This window comes from Psammomys obesus, unplaced genomic scaffold (genome assembly GCF_907164565.1).
Source record: "Psammomys obesus unplaced genomic scaffold, mPsaObe1.curated_primary_1811, whole genome shotgun sequence".
Taxonomy (NCBI): Eukaryota; Metazoa; Chordata; class Mammalia; order Rodentia; family Muridae; genus Psammomys; species Psammomys obesus.
This window is the reverse complement of record NW_026590571.1, coordinates 1,803,727-1,822,162: the sequence shown is the minus strand read 5'-3', so window position 1 is coordinate 1,822,162 and position 18,436 is coordinate 1,803,727. Positions and strand designations below refer to the sequence as shown.

General features: G+C 37.7%; 1 protein-coding gene across 1 annotated transcript in view; it reads left to right on the top strand.

Annotated features, from left to right (window-relative positions):
* Nucleotides 1-18,436, top strand: part of LOC129677283 (cilia and flagella-associated protein 47-like) — a 603,052-nt gene that overhangs the window by 557,508 nt on the left and 27,108 nt on the right. The window contains 2 exon segments of the mRNA XM_055607932.1: nucleotides 14,330-14,501; nucleotides 15,032-15,193. Of these exon segments, the coding sequence (XP_055463907.1) occupies nucleotides 14,330-14,501; nucleotides 15,032-15,193 (334 nt within the window).

The following is an 18,436-nucleotide window of genomic DNA, read 5'->3' as shown; positions in this document are numbered from 1 at the left end:
TCCCTTGCAGCTTTTAGTATTTTTTCTTTGTTCTGTATACTTACTGTATTGATTATTATGTGGCAGGAGGATTTTCTTTTCTGGTCAAATTTGTTGGGTGTTCTTTAGGCCTCATGTATCCTTATTGGCTTCTCCTTTAACTTGGGGAAATTTTCTTCAATGATTTTTTTGAAAATATTTTCTGGGCCTTGGAGAAGGGAGTCTTCTTTTTCCTCCATTCCTATTATTCTTAGATTTTGTCTTTATATTGTCTTGGATTTCTTGGACAGTCTGTGTCAGGAATTCTTCAGATTTAACATTTTCTTTGACAGATATGTTGATTTCTTCCATTGTATCTTCTACACCTGAGATTCTTTCTTCCATTTCTTGCATTCTGTTGGTTATGCTTACCTCTGTAGTTCCTGTTTTCTTCCCTAAATTTTTCCTCTCCATTATTTCCTCCATTTGTGTTTTCTTTAATTTTTCTAGTTCTATCTTCAGGTCTTGAGTTGTTTTGTTGACTTCCTTCACCTGTCTGCTTGTATTTTCCTCTTTTTCTTTTAGTTCCTTCAACTCTGTCTCTTTGATTTCTTTCAGTGATTTAATTATTTCTTCTCTGAAGGCCACAAGCTGTTTGACTGCATCTTCCCGTATTTCTTCACGGATGGCCCTAATCTGTTTGTCTTTATCTTCGTCCATTTCTTTACGTATAGCCATGATCTGTTTGGTTTTATCTTCCTCTAATTCTTTATGTATTTTATTTATTTCCTCTATTATCCTCTTCATCAACATAGATGTAAGGTCATCTTCTTGATTTTCTATTATGCTGCATTGTTCAGGGCTGTTCGCCTCTGGATGGCTGGGTTCTGGAGATGCCATATTGCTCCGTCTTTTGTTGGTTGAGCTTTTAGGCTGACCTCTACCCATTGGGCTTATTTAGGTGTTGGCTGTTAATTTCTGTGCTTTCTAGAGTCCTGAGGTAAGGAGTATCCCCTTGACCGGAAGATGATTTTTCCTGAAGGAGTCCTTCTCTGCTTTTTTTTTTTTTTTATGTTCACTGTATGGCCAGTGTTTCTCAGGAGTTGCCACTGCTCACCTCAGGTTTATAGCCCTGAGTAGTAGCTGTGGTCTATGTTAGGCAGGGGGGGAAACTCCTCTTACCCATAGAATTTCTCAAGACAGCTGCCCCACTGCTGGGTTTCTTGTTATAAATTTAGTGTGCTGCTGCTCACTACATTTCCATGTACAGTCCTCTTGAAGAAACTGCTGATTCCCGAGCTGTGGGGTTTTCTCCCAACAGGGAAACTCAGTCTGTTATCCTGGGGCACACAGTTCTGTCCGGGAAAGTGGGAGGTGCACTCAGCAAGTCTCTGGGCCAGAGGCTGATTGCTCCGCTCTGGACCTGGAGAATGTGCACCTAGGTTTAGTTGTCGTCTGGGGGCACGGTTCTGGTCTGGAGGCTGCGTGCCTCACTCTGGACCAGAAGCTGTGTGTCTCTGTCTGGGATGGCGGCTGCAGGCACTGCTCTGGTCCAGACGCTGTGGGTGCAGCCCTCTTGAAGGACCAGGGATTCTCACAGTTTTGACAGTCTAGCTTAGAATAACTGGTTGATCCTTGGCACAGTATCTGAGGGCTGCTGTAATGGCTCTCTGGCTTTTGTAGGTCTGAGGATGCAGCTGTGTGTTCCAGTGCCCTAGGGGAACTCAATGATGGTGGCAAAGCACAGCGCTCCTGCCTGCACTAGAGTCTGCGTGAGTCCAGAAAGTGTTTTGGTGCTGGGTGTCCTAAGCATTAGAGCAGCTGACCCCCTCCACTGGGGGTTTCCTCCTGCCAGAGACACGCAGTCTGGTGCCCTGGTGCCCTGGTGCCCACAGTTCTATCTGAGGCGGCGAATCAGGTGCGCAGGCAGGTGCCTGTGTCCTGGCTCTGGGTCCGGACTGGCTCTTGGGGCACCCGCCTAACCCGAGTTTTTTCCAGGGGATGTCTGGGTAACCTGAGGTCGGTCCCAATTGTTTCCTGCTCCGTGGGGTTATCTCTCGACTGGGAAATCCAGTCTATGGTGTTGTGGGCCCACAGTTCAGTCTGGGACCATGACCAGATTGCGCTGGCGGGTAGCTCTGGGCTGGCGACCAAGCGCCTGGTGGAACCAGGATCTCTTCCGCGGTGTAGCCGGGTGAGTTAAAGCTGATTGAATCCCCCACTGTGGGGTATCCTCTCACCTGTGAAACAAAATCCCTTGTGTTTTATGGCCACGAGTTCTGATTGCTGGTCACTGTGCCAATCCTGCTGTGCTGCTCCTCAGAATGAGAGTCCTCCCGGTGCAGCCATCTTGCCCCGCCCTGGCATGGAATCTTTTGAAAGAAAGGGGAGATAGAAAGACATGGAGGAGACAGGAGCTTCAAAAGGAGACGAACTTAACCAAAAAACAAACAAACAAAAAATAAAAACAGATTGTCATACAGGATACCACCAACTGTGATTATGGTCTGTATTTTGAAATATTGGATTAGGTATTGAAGTTTGCTGAATGTGGAGCAAATCCGTTCACAGAAGTTTATTAGGTCATTCTGATAATTCTTTCTGTGGCTGTTGTTAATCTTCTAATACATTTCCTCTTGGTAATAGATATTTTTCTGCTTCAATGTATAGAGTGGGATCCTTAACATCTATGTTATCAATTTCTTGTTTGTGTCTTGCAGTGTGTGATCATAATTCTCAAAGAAGTGTCTCTGAGAAAGCATGGTGCTTTTTTATTTCATATTTTCACAAAATCCTTTGAGATGTTTGTTTTCAAACTTGGCTTGTATGTTAGTAATTACTCAAGGCTACATTTGAAGTCTTGATTCTCATGTGTCAGCCTTCTGAGTACAAGTCCAAGGGTGGAAAATATACCTGCAATGTGTCCTGTTTTGTCAACATATTTTACTAACGTTAATGTTAAAATATTTAATAGAATATATGTATGTAATTTTTGAAGTTCCATGCTTCTTCATGTTCTCATTATTTACTTATGGCACATCATGTTGAAGTTCTGTCTTCTAAGAGAATTATCTAGAGGTTCTAGATAATGCAACAACAATGAGATTTATTTCAAGAAAGCATGTTGTATGTGTTTAATGTGACTATGTGTTCTTAGGCCATGATATATGAAGACTTGATGACACTTTTTGGAGTTGATTTTGACCATTCTTATATGATGGTCAAGGTTTGTTGCCAGTTTTGCATACCATAAACATTCCCCACTCAGCTCATTAGTAATTAAATAAACTTATCTGTAACATTACATCAGTAAAACATTATCTTCAATTCAGATTATAAGCATATTATCATCTAAGAATGGAAGAGAATGAAATGATTTGAATAATAAACACTGTTTACGAATGAAAAAACAAAACAAAACAAAAACAGAAACACTAGGCCCTGGAGGCCCCTGCAGAGACTGATACCCTACACTAGATTTTATGACATACAATTCCTATGGGCTACTCAAATGAATAGAGGGCATTTTATATCTATTTGCATTTACCTAACCTTCACTCATGATCAAATTTTAGTACAGTGGTCTTCTCTATGGTAATACTTAATATCATGTCTTTATTTCTGTTTTCTTATACTTTGTAATTCTTGGTGGGAACAGTTATTACTAAGTACTGGTTTTCATATTAACAGTTAATTGTCAGTTCCTTCCTATTAGTTACAAGCTCCATGAAGGACTTTTATTTCAATGGTTTCCATTTCAATGGTTTCTCTTTTCCTTACTTTTGAAATTTTGTTAAATCTTCCCTTATCCTTCTTTGTCCTTAGCTAATAAGCATATATCTAATCAGTAACAACACCTTCTTATGCATGAAATTATAGCTCTCAAACTTGCTGACATTTTAGTCATTAAATTCTTGTTTTATTTATGTAGACAAATGTCTTTGTCTCTATGTATACTTGTGTAATATCTACATACTTGACGACTGTATGGGCTGTACTAAATCCCCTGGAACTGCAATTTGGGATGCTTGATAACCATTATATGGGTTCTAAGAAGCAAATCCAAGTCCTTTAAAACACTAAGTCATTTTTCTTGCTCCCTGGTTGTTGATAAAAATCTTCTGAAAATAATTCTGATACTTCTAGTCCCATAAAGAAGAGTTCTCAACATCAACATATGGATTGGATCCCTTTGGGAGTCAAATAACCCTTTCACAGGGATTTCCTAAGATATTCTGAAAACAAATATTTATGTTACTGTTCATAGCAGTAGCAAAATTACAATTATGGAGTAGAAATGGAAATAATTTTATGGTTGGGTGTCACTACAACATGAGGAACTGTATTAAAGTGATGCAACATTAGGAACTTTGAGAACCACTGCTGTAAAGATTTTGAAAAGCCAAACCAGGAACACATCCTAACTATATAAATTTAGAGAGTTTAGGTCAGTGTTTGAGAGCCTTGGATGCAGTTTCTATCACTGAAAAAAAAAAAAAACTCTGCTTTTGTTGTTTGAATGAAATAAAAATATTATATTTCATAATACTTTAAAACCATTTTCTCTGAGTTGGTTATATCTTATTGTGTGGATTTTCTACATTCAGTTCTCAAAGAAAATAGGAAAACATGCATGTATACACAATGATTTATATTACCAAATATGGTATATTTGGTATAATATGGTATACATGATTCAGTAATTAAGTGCCCTTCCAGCCCTTCCAGAGGAATAGAGTTCTTCTGTCATCTATGAACAGACACACACACACACACACACACACACACACCACCACCACCACCACCACCACCAACAACAACAACAATATCCATGCATCTACACATATATTAAATATTAATACTAAAGTGGTCAGTAGGAATAGAAATATCTGAATTATCAACAAGATAAAAAGCAGCAATTTATGAACTCATACTTACTTGGGGTGGGGGAAGAAAGAAAATGGAGCTTTTATGAGATTTTAAGTCAAACTGTTAAACTAGTATGTTTTGTGACTAATAATTAAATGTAACATGAACTTGACATATCTAAGATCTTGTCCACCCTTCAACAGCAGAAATTAATTTTAACTACTTTTTAAAAGGAGGTGTTGGGTCTGGAGAGATGGCTCAGTGGATAAGAGCACTTGTTATAGACGAGGACCCAGGTTCAATTCCTATCAACTATATCATGGTTCACCACCATCTGAAACTCTAGCTCCAGGAGATCTGATGCCCTCTTTTGACCTCCATTGGCACCAAGCATACACATGGGCACAAACATGTAGACAGACAAAGCATAACACATAAAAAAAATAAATAATTTTTATATAACATAGACAAATATAAATTGGTTTCATTGTGAATAAAGTAAAATCATATTTTTAATTTTTATTAATTACACTTTATTCACATTGTATCCCTCCATAAACACCTCCCTCTTCCCCTCCCAAACCCACCTTCACTCCCCATTCTCCATTCATGGCCCTCCCCAAGTCCGCTGATAGGAGAGGTATTTCTCTCCCTCCTTCTGATCCTAGACTATCAGATCTTATCAGGAGTGGCTGCATTGCCATCTTCTGTGACCTGATAAGGCTGCTCCCCCCTCAGGGAGAGGTGATCAAAGAACAGGCCAATCAATGCATGTCAGAGGCAGTCCTTGTTCCCATTACTATGAAACCCACTTGGACACTGAACTGTCATGAGCTACATCTGTACAGGGGTTCTAGGTTATTTCCATGCATGGTATTTGGTTGGAGTATGAGTCTCAGGAAAGACCCCTGTGCTCAAAGTTTTTGGTTCTGTTGCTTTCCTTGTAGAAATCCTGTCCTCTCCAGATCTTACTATTTCCCATCCCTTTCATAAGATTCCATGCACTCTGCCCAAAAGTTGGCCATAAGTCTCAGCATCTGCTTTGATAGTCTGAAAGGCAGAGCCTTTCAGAAGCCTTCTGTGGCAGGTTCCTAACTTGTTCCCTTTTTTTAACTTCTGATGTGAATCGTCTTTGCCTTTCAGGACGGGGATTGAGCATTTTAGCCAGAGTCTTCACTCTTGATTAGTTTCTTTATGTGTACAGATTGTAGTGTGTTAATCCTATATCATATGTGTATATCAGTGAGTATTGGCCGTGTGTGTCTTTCTGCTTCTAGGACAGTTCACTCAGGATGATCGTTTCCAGTTGCCACCATTTACCTGCAAATTTTATGATTTTCTTATTTTTCATTGCTGAGTAATATTCCATTGTGTAGATGTACCACAATTTCTGTATCCATTTTTCAGTTGAGGGGCATCTGGGTTGTTTCCAGCTTCTGGCTCTTAAAAATAAAGCTGCTACAAACATGGTTGAGCAAATGTCGTTATTGTGTACTTGAGGCTCTTTTGGATATATGCTTAGGAGTGGTATACCAGGATCTTGAGGAAGCCCTATTCCTAGTTTTCTGAGAATGCACCAGATTGATTTACAGAGTGGTTGTACAAGTTTACATTCCCACCAGCAGTGGAGGAGGGTTCCCTTTTCTCCACATCCGCTACAGCACGTGTTGTCACTACAGTTTTTGATCTTGGCCATTCTGATGGGTGTCAGGTGAAATCTCAGGGTCATTTTGATATACATTTCCCTGATGGCTAATGACGTTGAGCATTACTTTAAGTGTTTCTCTGCCATTCGATATTGCTCTATGGAGAATTCATTGCTTGACTCTGTTCCTCATTTTTTAATTGGATTGCTTGATTTGTTGCTTATCAACTTCTTTAGTTCTTTATATATATACTGGATATTGGCACTCTGTCAAGCAGATGGTTGGTGAAGATTCTTTCCCAATCTGTAGGCAGTTGTTTTGTTTTGATGATGTGTCCATTGCTTTACAGAAGCTTTTCAGTTTCATGAGGGCCCATTTATTGATTGTTGCTCTTAGAGCCTGTGCTGTTGGTGTTCTGTTCAGGAAGTTGTCTCCAGCACAAATGAGTTCTAGGGTTGTCCCCACTTTTTCTTCTAACCGATTTAATGTGTCTGGTTTTATGTTGAGGTCTTTGATCCACTTTGACTTTAGTTTGTGCAGGTTGATAAGTATGGATTTATTTGAATTTTTAAATATGTAGACATCCAGTTAGACCAGCACTATTTGTTGAATATGCTATCTATTTTCCATTGTATGGTTTTGGTATCTTTGTCAAAGATCAGGTGTCCATAAGTGTGTGGGTTTATCTCTGGGTCTTCTATTTGGTTCCATTGATCCACCATTCTGTTTCTATGACAGTTCCATGCAGTTTTTATTACTGTTATTCTGTAGTAATGTTTGAGATCAGGGATGGGGATACCACCAGAGATCTTTTATTATAGAGGATTGTATTACCAATTCTGGTTTTTTTTTTCCCATATAAAGTTGAGAATTTTTCTTTCCAGGTCTGTAAAGAATTGTGTTGGTAATTTGATGGAAATTGCATTAAATCTGTGGATTGCTTTTGGTAAGATGGCCATTTTTACTATATTAATCCTGCCAAGCCATGAGCATGGGATACCTTTCCATCTTCTGATACCTTATTCTAATTCTTTCTTCAGAGACTTGAATTTTTTTTTCATACAAGTCTTTTATTTGCTTGGTTAGGGATACACCAAGGAACTTTATGTCTTTTGTGGTTATTTTGAAGGGTTTTGTTTCCCTAATTTCTTTCTCAGCCATTTTGTCTTTTGTATACAGGAGGGCTACTGATTTTTTTGAGTTAATTTTGTATCTGGCCACTTTGCTGAAGGTGTTTATCAGCTGTAGGAGTTCCCTGGTAGAATTTTGGGGGTCTCACAGGTATACTAACATATCATATGCAAATAGTGATACTTTGACTTCTTCCTTTCCAATTTGTATTCCCATTGATCTCCTTCAACTGTCTTATTGCTCTAGCAAGGTCTTCCAGAACTATGTTGAAGAGATACGGAGAGAGTGGGCAGCCTTTCCTTATCCCTGATTTCAGTGGGATTGCTTTATGTTTCTCTCCATTTAGATTGATGTTGGCTATAGGCTTGTAGTATATTGCCTTTACTATATTTAGGTATGTGCCTTGTATCCCTGATCTCCCCAATACTTTAAACCTGTATGGATGTTGGATATTTTCAAATGATTTTTCAGCGTCTAAGGAGATTATCATGTGGGTTTTTTCTTTCAGTTTATTAATATGGTGGATCACATAGATTGATTTCCATTTATTGAACTACCCCTGTATAACTGGCGTGAAGCCTACTTGGCTACAGTGGATGATACCTTTGATGTGTTGTTGTATTTGGTTTGCTAATATTTTGTTGAGTATTTTTGCATCAATGTTCATAAGGGTGATTGTCCTGAAATTCTCTTTCTTTGTTGGGTCTTTATGAGGTTTAGGTACCAAGGTGACTGTGGCTTCATAGAATGAGTTTGGCAGTGTTCCTTCAGTTTCTATGTTGTGGAATAGTTTGAAAGGAATTGGAGTTAGCTCTTCTTTGAAAGTCTGGTAGAATTCCCTGGTGAAAACAATCTGTTCCTGGCCTTTTTTTGAATGGGAGACTTTTGAAAACAGCTTGTATTTCCTTAGCAGACATAGGACTATTTAATTGATTTACCTGGTCTTGATTCAGCTTTGGTAAGTCAAATAGATTAGTAAAATTGTTTATTACATTTAGATTTTCAAATTTTGTGGCATATAGACTTTTGAAGTAAGTCTTAATGATTGTTTGGATTTCCTCAGTGTCTGTAGTTATCTCTCCCTTTTCACTTCTGACATTGCTGATTTGGGTGGTGTCTCTCTGCCATTTAGTTAGTTTGGCTAAGGGGTTAGTCTGTCTTATTGATTTTTCTCAAAGAACCAGCTCCTGATTTCACTGATTCTTTGAATTGTTTTATTTGTTTCTCATTTATTGATTTCAGCCCTGAGTTTGATTATTTTCAGCAGTCTATTCCTTTTTGGTGTGTCTGCTTCTTCTTTTTCTAGGATTTTTAGGTGAGCCATCAGTTTGCTTGAATGAGATATCTCGAATTTCTTCTTGAAGGCAATTAGTGCTATGAAATTTCCTCTTAGAGGTCCTTTCATTGTGTCCCATAAGTTTGGGTAGGTTGTGCCTTCATTTTCATTGAATTCTAGGAAGAATTTAATTTCTTTCTTTATTTCTTCCCTGACCCAGCTGTCATTTAGTAGCAAGATGTTCAGTTTCCATGTGTGTGTAGGCTTTTTGCTATTTCTGTTGTTGTTGAGGTCTAGCTATATTCCATGGTGATCAAATAGGTTACAAGGGATTGTTTCAATCTTCTTGTATCTGTTAAGGTTAGCTTTGTGACCAACCAGATGGTCTATTTTGGAGAAGGTTCCATGAGGTGCTGAGAAGAAGGTAAATTCTTTTGTGTTTGGGTGTAAGGTTCAGTACATGTCTGTTAGGTCCATTTGATTCATGACCTCTGTCAGAGTTATTGTTTCTTTGTTTACTTTCTGTTTTGTTGACCTGTCCTTTGTTGAGAGTGGGGTGTTGAAGTCTCCCACTGTTAATGTGTGGGTATCTATGTTATGTTTTATCAATGTTTCTTTTACAAATGTGGGTGCCCTTTATTTGGGGCATAGATGTTCTGGATTGTGATGTCTTCCTGGTGGACTTTTCTCTTGATGAGTATGAAGTTTCCTTCCCCATCTCTTTTATTAATTTGGGTTGAACGTCTATTTTATCAGATATTAGAATGGCTACTCCTGCTTGCTTTTTGGGTCCATTTGCTTGGAAAGCAGTCTTCCAACCCTTACTCTCAGGTAATGTCTATCTTTGTGACTTACGTGTGTTTCTTCTATGCAACAGATTACTGGGTCTTTTTTAAGCATCCATTCTGTTAGTCTGTGTCTTTTTATTGGAGAATTGAGTCCATTGATATTGAAAGAGATTAATGACCAGTGGCTGTTAGATCCTTTTATTTTGATTTTGGCTGTGGTAGTAAGTTTTTGTGCTTGGCTACTTTTTGTTTTATTGTAATGAGGTTAATTATTTCCTTTGTTTTCTTGAAAGTAGCTAGTATGCTCGGGTTGTATTTTCCTTTCTAGTGTCTTCTGTAATGATGAATTTGTGGGTACGTATTGTTGAAATTTGTTTTTGTCATTGAATATCTTGTTTTCTCTGTCTATGAGGACTGAGAATTTTGCTGGGTATAGTAACCTGGGCTCACATCTGTGTTCTATTTGGGTCTGCATGATATCCATCCAGGCCCTTCTGGCTTTCATAGTCTCTGTTGAAAAGTCAGGTGTGATTCTGATGGGTTTGCCATTATATGTTACTTGGCCTTTTTCCCTTGCAACTCTTAGTATTTTTTCTTTGTTCTGTATATTTACTCTTTTGATTATTATGTGGTGGGAAGATTTTCTTTTCTGGTCTAATTTATTGGGTGTTCTGTAGGCCTCTTGTAGTCTTACTGGCCTCTCCTTACCTTGGGGAAATTTTCTTCAATGATTTTGTTGAAAATATGTTCTGGGCGTTGTAGGAGGGAATCTTCTTTTTCCTCTATTAGTTTGATTCTTAGGTTTTGTCTTTTTATGTTGTCTTGAATTTCTTGGATGGTCTGTGTCAGGATTTTTTAGATTTAACATTTTCTTTGATGGATACATCGATTTCTTCCATTGTATCTTCCACACCTGAGATTCTTTCTTCCATCTCTTGTAGTCTATTGGTTATGCATACCTCTGCAGTTCCTGTTTTCTTCCCTAAGTTCTTTCTCTCCACAATTTCTTCCATTTGTGTTTTCTTTGTTTACTAATTCTATCTTCAGATCTTGAGCCGTTTTGTTGATTTCCTTTACCTATCTGACTGTATTTTCCTGTTTTTCCTTCAATTCCTTCAGCTATTTGTTTGAACAATCTTTTGTTTCTTTTATATCTTTCAGTGATGTAAGTATTTCCTCTCTTAAGGCCACAAACTATTTGGCTGCAACTTCCTGTATTTTTTTTTTTTAATTTTAACACATATGGATACATATGTGCCATATGTTTGCTTCTTTTTTATTGTTTATTATTATTAGTTACATTTTATTAACTGTATCTCAGCTATATCCTTCTCCTTTATTCCCTCCCAATCTCACCCTCCCTCCCTCAGCTTCTCCCTGCCCCTTTCCAAGTCTATGGATTCGGGGAGACCTCCTCCCCTTTTGTCTGGCCCTGTTTTATTGGGTATCTTCAGTGCTGGCTGCAAAGTCCTCCTCTGTGGCCTAGCATGACTGCTCCTCCCTTGGGGGGTGCAGGGTCAAAGAGCTTGCAATTGAGTTCCTGTCAGAATTAGTCCCTGTTTCCCTTACTATGGGAAACCAATTGGTTATTGTGCTACCATGAGCTTTGTCCAAGCAAAGTTTCTAGGTTATATCCGTACATGGTCCTTGGTTAGAGCAACAGTTTCAGAAAAAAAAAACCCTGTGCCCAGATATATTTGGTCCCTGTGGGGCTCCTATCCTTTTCCCATCATACTAACTCCCCTTCTGTTGAAGGTTTGGTTATGAGTCTTAGTATCTGTTTTGAAATGCTGTTTGGTAAGATCTTTCAGATGCCTTCTGTGGTAGACTCCTGTCATCTGTCCAATGCACATCTCATTTGTCTTTCTAAGTGAGGATTAATCATCTTACCTCGTGTCCACTTTCTTGATTATCTTCTTTAGTTGTATAGACTTCATTATGTTTATCATGTCTTATAGGTCTATATAAGCGAGTATATACCATTTTTGTCTTTCTCCTTCAGGGATACCTCACTCAGAATGATCTTTTCTAAATCCTACCATTTGCCTGCAAATTTCATGATTTCCTCATTTTTGATTGCTGAGTAATATTCCATTGTGTGAAAATACCACAATTTCTGTATTCATTCCTCTGTTGATGGACATCTGGGTAGTTTCCAGCTTCTGGCTATTACAAATAAAGCTGCTAAAAACATGGTTGAGCATATGTCCTTGTTGTGTACTTGAGCAAATTTTGGATATATATCTAGCAGTGGTATAGCTGGGTCTTGAGGAAGCGTTATTCCTAATTGTCTGAGTAAGCACCAGATTGACTTCCAAAGTGATTGTACCACTTTACATTCCCATCAGCAATGAAGGAGGGTTCTCCTTTTTCCACAGCCTCTCCAGCATGTGTTGTCACTTGACTTTTTCATCTTGGCCATTCTGATGGGTGTAAGGTGAAATATCAGGGTCATTTTGATTTGCATTTCCCTAATGGCTAATGACGGATGGCCACAATCTCTTTTTCTTTATCTTCTTCTATTTCTCTATGAATGGCCATAATCTGTCTTGATCTTCCTCTATTTCTTTAAGGATTGCCATAATATGTTTGACTTTATCTTCCTCTAGTTCTTTACACATTTTATTAGTTTCCTCTATTATCCTCTTCATGAGCATAGATGTTAGGTCATCTTGTTTAATTTCAATTATGCTAGGGTGTTCAGGGCTGCTTGACCCTGGATAACTCGGTTCTGGAGATGCCAGAGATGCCAGAGATGTTCTGTCTTTTGTTGGTTGAGCTTTTACACTGGCCTCTACCCACTGGGCTATCTTAGGTATTGGGTGTTAGTTTCTGGTGGTTCCTGGAATCCTGTGGTGGAGAGAATTTCCTTGGCAGGAAGATGGTCTGAAGGAAGCCTCCTCAGCTTTTTGGGTATGGTCACTGAATGGCCAGTGTTTTTCACGTGTTGCCACAGCTCGCCTCAGGCCTACAGACCTGAGTGGTAACTGTGGTTCTTGTTAGTCAAGAGGGCTCTCCTCTCACCTGGAGAATTCCTGGAGACAGCTCCCCTGCTTCTGGGTTTCTTGCTGTAAATTTAATGAGCTGTTGCTGTAATCAGGGTGTCCCATGGTTTGGTCAGTTCTGTTAGGGATAACTGGTTCCCCCTTGGAGCAGTATCTGGGGGTTGATCTCGGGGATCCCAGGCTTCTGTAGGTCTGAGGTAGGAGCTCTGTGCCCCAATACCCCAGCAGTAATCAGTGGCATGTTAGTACTGCTCTCATGGGAGCAGCAGGAGTTTAGTTGGTGCACAGCAGATCTCTGGGCTGGCATGCGTTCAAGTCTGCAGGACCTTTTCTAGGTATATACTGGATGATCTATTCAGTCTCAGTTTGCTTCCTGTTGGTTTTCACCCAACAAGACCTCCCAATCTCTGATGTTCTGGGGCATACAGTTCTGCCTGTAACGGAGAGTTGGGTGCACAGCAAGTCTCTTCTCGCAGCTGGAGCCCAGTTTAGTGCTGGCAGTGCCCACCTGCCATTCTGCAGGACCTTTTCCTGGGCAAGACTGGGTGACCTGAGGTCAGTCCCATTTCCTTCCTTCCCTATGGGTTTTTCTCGTGACTGGTACTGTCAGTCTCTGGTGTTTTTGTGCCCACCGTTCAGCCTGGGAAGGTGATCAGGACACACAGGCGTGTTGCTCTGGTCTGACGACTGAGTGCTTGTGCAACCCACCCGGGTTCTCTTCTGGGTTCTGTCTGGGTGACCTGATAGTGGACCCGCCTGATTCCCACACCATGGAGTTTCCTCTCACCTGGGAAACAGGATCGCTGTTGTTGTAGGACCCAGAGTTCAGTCTCGTGGTCACTGTATGAAAAATGTTGTCCTGCTCCTCAGATGCAGTGTCATTCTGGTGCTGCCATCTTGTACCTCTCCCTATTTTTTTTTATTAAGTACAGTCCAAATCATAATTTTATGGACTGTGATATTTACAAGACAAATTTCTAGAATTGTAGTTTGAGCTTCATTGGGAAATGAAGAGTAATTTAGTGAATGTTTGTATCTCTTTTATGCATGGTGTTTCTGTACTTTAGTTCTTTTCATATGTAACTAAAATACTATTAATATCTTTTGATGACATGCTGCATTAAGATATCATTTTAACCTTATTGTCTAAAACATTTTAAGATTAAAATGTAAAGATTTTCTTTCATAAAATATACTCATGTAATCATTTGGCATGCTGCTTCAGTTTTGGGTAAGCTTAAATAAAAGTTAAAGCTAGCATATATATTTATCAGATATCACACATGTAAAAGTTTTATTTTTCATAGTTAATGTTGGCTATCAGATTTTTTTTTGTTTTTTCTTATTCTATAAGCTTGAATTGTAAATAAAGATTTTGAGATATGGCTTGTATATTTTAATATTTCTTTAACAAAATTACTCATAGTATTATTCAACTGGTATTGTAGTGAATATTATGAAAATAAATCTAAACAAAATTTCCTTTTTTTTTCCTTTAATGAAAACCTGCAAGAAGGTACATGAGGTGTAAAATGAATAATAAAACAATTATAAAGACAAAAAAACTGTTTAGAAATGAATGTTGACAGTTTAATTGATGTTCAGTTTATGTGTAATGAGCTAAACTGACATAAACTTTTATTTTCATTTTCCTAGTAATTCCTAAAAGACGAGAATTTGAGTATGAAATATAATTTGAATCTGAAGATTTGAAGTCTTGCCTGGGTTCCTCTGTAACATTATATTTGTACAGAAAACGATTTAACATAAAACAAGAATTAATTTCATTGACTTTCAATTTAATATTTGCACCAAGAAAACCATTCAGGTAAACATAACTCCCTTCTCTCTTAAATATAGTATTGGTACTCTTTTTAATTTGGTGTGTTTTTTTTTCTGTCTGTAAATATTTGGATTACATTATTTGTTTGATTCTATGCAAAAACATTTGGAGCTATATAATTTCTAGCTAATAAGCTATAAAAGGGATTTTAATGAAAATTAAAAAAAAATCATTGGACCATTTTTCTGGAATGTACCTATAACTTACTAAGTACATTGATAGTTTTTGTTGGCTACAGAAAATGTGCAGTCAGTTTTGCAACAATTACTGAGCTTTTCAGAGTAGATAAGAGGACCCACAAAATAATTACCAAATGGTACAATTATTCTGTAAATTATTAACTACAAAATCATTCATAAACAACAAATAACAATCATTTAGATTTTTAACATTAAAATGTTCCCATTCATTTTTGGCTGAACTGAAGAGAGACTTTCATTTTGACTTTAGCTCTTTTATATATATTTTTCTTGTCTCCCTGTTGTATTTTTTTTAAATCTCCTTTTGTATTCAAGGACTCATATCGCGTTGAAAATTGAGTGCTTATCATATGGAATCTGGAAATTTCCTATAACATTGATTGCTACTGAGCCTGAAGTGGAGGATGTCATTGACATCCAAGGAATAGGTTTATTCAAGACATCTATTACGGAATTTCAACTGACAAGTCAGACAAGGTATTAGTATGAAGATTCATGTAACTGGTCTTATGAGTATAATCAATGCTGAAATGTGGAATGAAATTTAATATGGACAAGAAATGAAAATTTCTCTAGTTTTTGTTTGGTTGTTTGTTTTTTTAATGTTTTTTTGTTTGTTTGAGACAAGGTTTCTCTGTACTCTTGGCTCTCTTAGACTCTCTTAATAAACCAGGCTAGCCTTGAAATCACAGCAATCTGCCTTCCTCTGCCTCACTGAGTACTGGGCTTAAAGGCATGGCCACCATGCTTTGCTTCTCTGGTCTTTTTTAAATGATTTTTTTAGGATTCTTGTGATATCTGAAAAATACCCTTTATAAGTTTAATTTTCCAAGTTTTTTTGTAACTTGTGGTTAAAATACCCATGTACAAAATATAAATCAACAAAATAAAAGCTGAGGTTAAGTATCTATTAGACCCCATTGGTTGAGAATAGTACTCATTCTTTTTGCTTTTCTTACTAACTTTCTATTCAGTTGTTCTTCTTATCTTGATTCCAGGTCTTCGTACATACTGTGTAAGTGCTGAACAACTAAACTATAGCCAAATGCTGATCTATCAACTGATAAAAGAGAAGTCTAGACTTTACTAAATATAATTGTAGAATTGTCTTTTATTTCATGTCTGCTTTTCCTATTTTCTTCCTCTATATGTATACTGAAAATACATAAATTTCAAAGAAACTTTAAAGAACTTATGAGGATGGTAGTCTATTATGCCTAGTCATAATTCCCCCATTTTCTTGCTTTCATTTCTTCCTGAAGTTATTAGCCACTTTTATGTTTATCTGTTCAGAATGTATGCCTTAGCAGTACTATAATAATAACCCTGCTGATAAAACATTCTCATAGCTTTGCTTAATATGAGAATGTTTTCATTTTTTCTTCAATAACAAAGGATAAATTTGCTGAATGTAAAATTCGTGATTCATAGTGCTTTTTCTTTCATCATTTTTATCTAACTTTAGTGGCTTCTGAGAAGGAAATTGCTATTTGAATTGTTCCCCTTAGAGTAACATTTTCTTTTTCTCAAGTTTCTTTTAAGATGTTTCATTGCACTTTAGCTTTCAGAAACCTGGTTTTGATATGTTCTGCCATGTAATGTCTTCTAAATATGTTGTTACTGGTACACCAAATTCTATGAAGAAAGGCACTCCGAATCTCTAATTCAGTGTCCAGCATCTAAAGGGTATTTACTAAAGATATGATATAAAGAGAAACATCCCCAAGTACTTTTATTTCCATGATAAGACACAAGCTAATTAGTTATTTCCATGGTGGTTACTAAATATGAATTTACCTTGAAATATCTAGAGAGGCAAAAAGAAACTGGGTGTACTTATTAGATTTCTAAAGAATATTAGCTGATATAATTATTTGCCATTTTTAATTCATGGATGTCATAAACCTTTAAAACTACCTTATTTATTTAAATAAATATATGATTCAGATCAACTTTCACCTTACTTTTCAACTCCCTGAGACAATGCTAAAATAGTTATTTTAAAACTCTATTTGTGGTTTTGTGAGATGTGGTCTTGCTGTGAATTCCTGGCTGACCTACAACTTGCTATGTGAAGACTGTGCAGGCCTTGAACTTCAGTCATCTGCCTGCCTCAGCATCTTGATTGCTGAAATTACAGTATTATACCAATTTTTTGTTTGTTTGTTTGTTTGCTTGCTTGTTTTTAAAGTTATCATCCAAAGTAATGGCATTCATTATGGCATTGTCATATAAATGTGTCATTCTACTTTGTTCTGATTTGAGCTTCTCCTTTTCCAACACCTTTCTTTCTTTCTTTCTTTCTTTCTTTCTTTCTTTCTTTCTTTCTTTCTTTCTTCCTTCCTTCCTTCCTTCCTTCCTTCCTTCCTTCCTTCCTTCCTTTCTTTCTTTCTTTCTTTCTCTTTCTTTCTTTCTTTCTTTCTTTCTTTCTTTCTTTCTTTCTTTCTCTCTCTCTCTCTCTCTCTCTCTCTTTCTTTTTCTTTTTTACACTTTATTTATATTGTATCCCAGCTGTAGTCCCCTGTATTGTTCTCTCCCAATCCCAACTTCTCTCCATATTCTCCTCCCATGCCCCTCCTCCAGTCTACAGATAGGGGAGGTCCTCCTTCCTTTCCATCTGACCCTAACCTAACAAGTCTCATCAGACTGGCTGCATTATCTTCCTCTGTGGCCTGGTAAGGCTGCCCACATGTCATAGGGAAGTGATCAAAGAGATGTAATCCACTGAGTTCATGTCCAAGACAGCCCCTGTTCCCCTTAATAGGGAACCCGCTTGGATACTGAGCTACCATAGGTTACATCTGTGCAGGGGTTCTAGGTTATCTCCATGCAAGGTCCTTGGTTGGAACATCAGTCTCAGAAAAGACCCCTGGACTCAGGTTTCTTGGTTCTATTGCTCTCCTTGTGGAGCTCCTGTCCCCTCCAAGTCTTTCTATCTCCTTTGATAAGATTCCTTGCACTCTGCCCAAAGTTAGGCAATGAGACTCATCATCTGCCTTGATACCCTGCTGGGTGGAACCTTTCAGAGGCCCTCTGGGGTAGGTTCCTGTCCTGTTCCCTGTTTTCTCATTCTTCCAATGCCTGTTTGCCTTTCTGAATGAGGACTGATCATCTTACCTAGGGTCCTCCTTCTTGATTAACTTCTTTAGGAGTGCAGATTTTAGTATGTTTATCCTATATGTCGAATATCCACTTATGAGTGAGAATATACCATGTGTGTCTTTCTGCTTCTCTTTTCCAACACTTTTAAAAACATTTGAAAATCAGTAAGATGATTTTCTAAATGATGTAGCAATGTGTATGATTATTTATTGCATAAAAGTATTACATCAATATATTTATACTCATTATGGAATATTTAGTTAATTAAATAAATCCAGTTAAATATAGTTGTAACCATAATTAGAGATCTACTATTCCAGTAATTTAAACATTTCTTACTACTGTGTATCACATGCCTACTTTCATCAGGTTTAATATAGTTCCTCTTGCCATCAGGACTAAAAAATTACAGGATACTATTTCTTTTGGTAGGTAGCTTAGGTTAATAGCACATTTGTTTACTGAGAAAGATTTTTCATTGTTTAGAAATCATTATCATTTAATATTTCTCTATAACTAAATGACCTATGTAGCAAATGGACTTTATAACCTTTTGCAGTAGAGATGTTTTAAATGACCTATATCACAAGTTCCATGTGTGAGTACTCTAGAGATGAA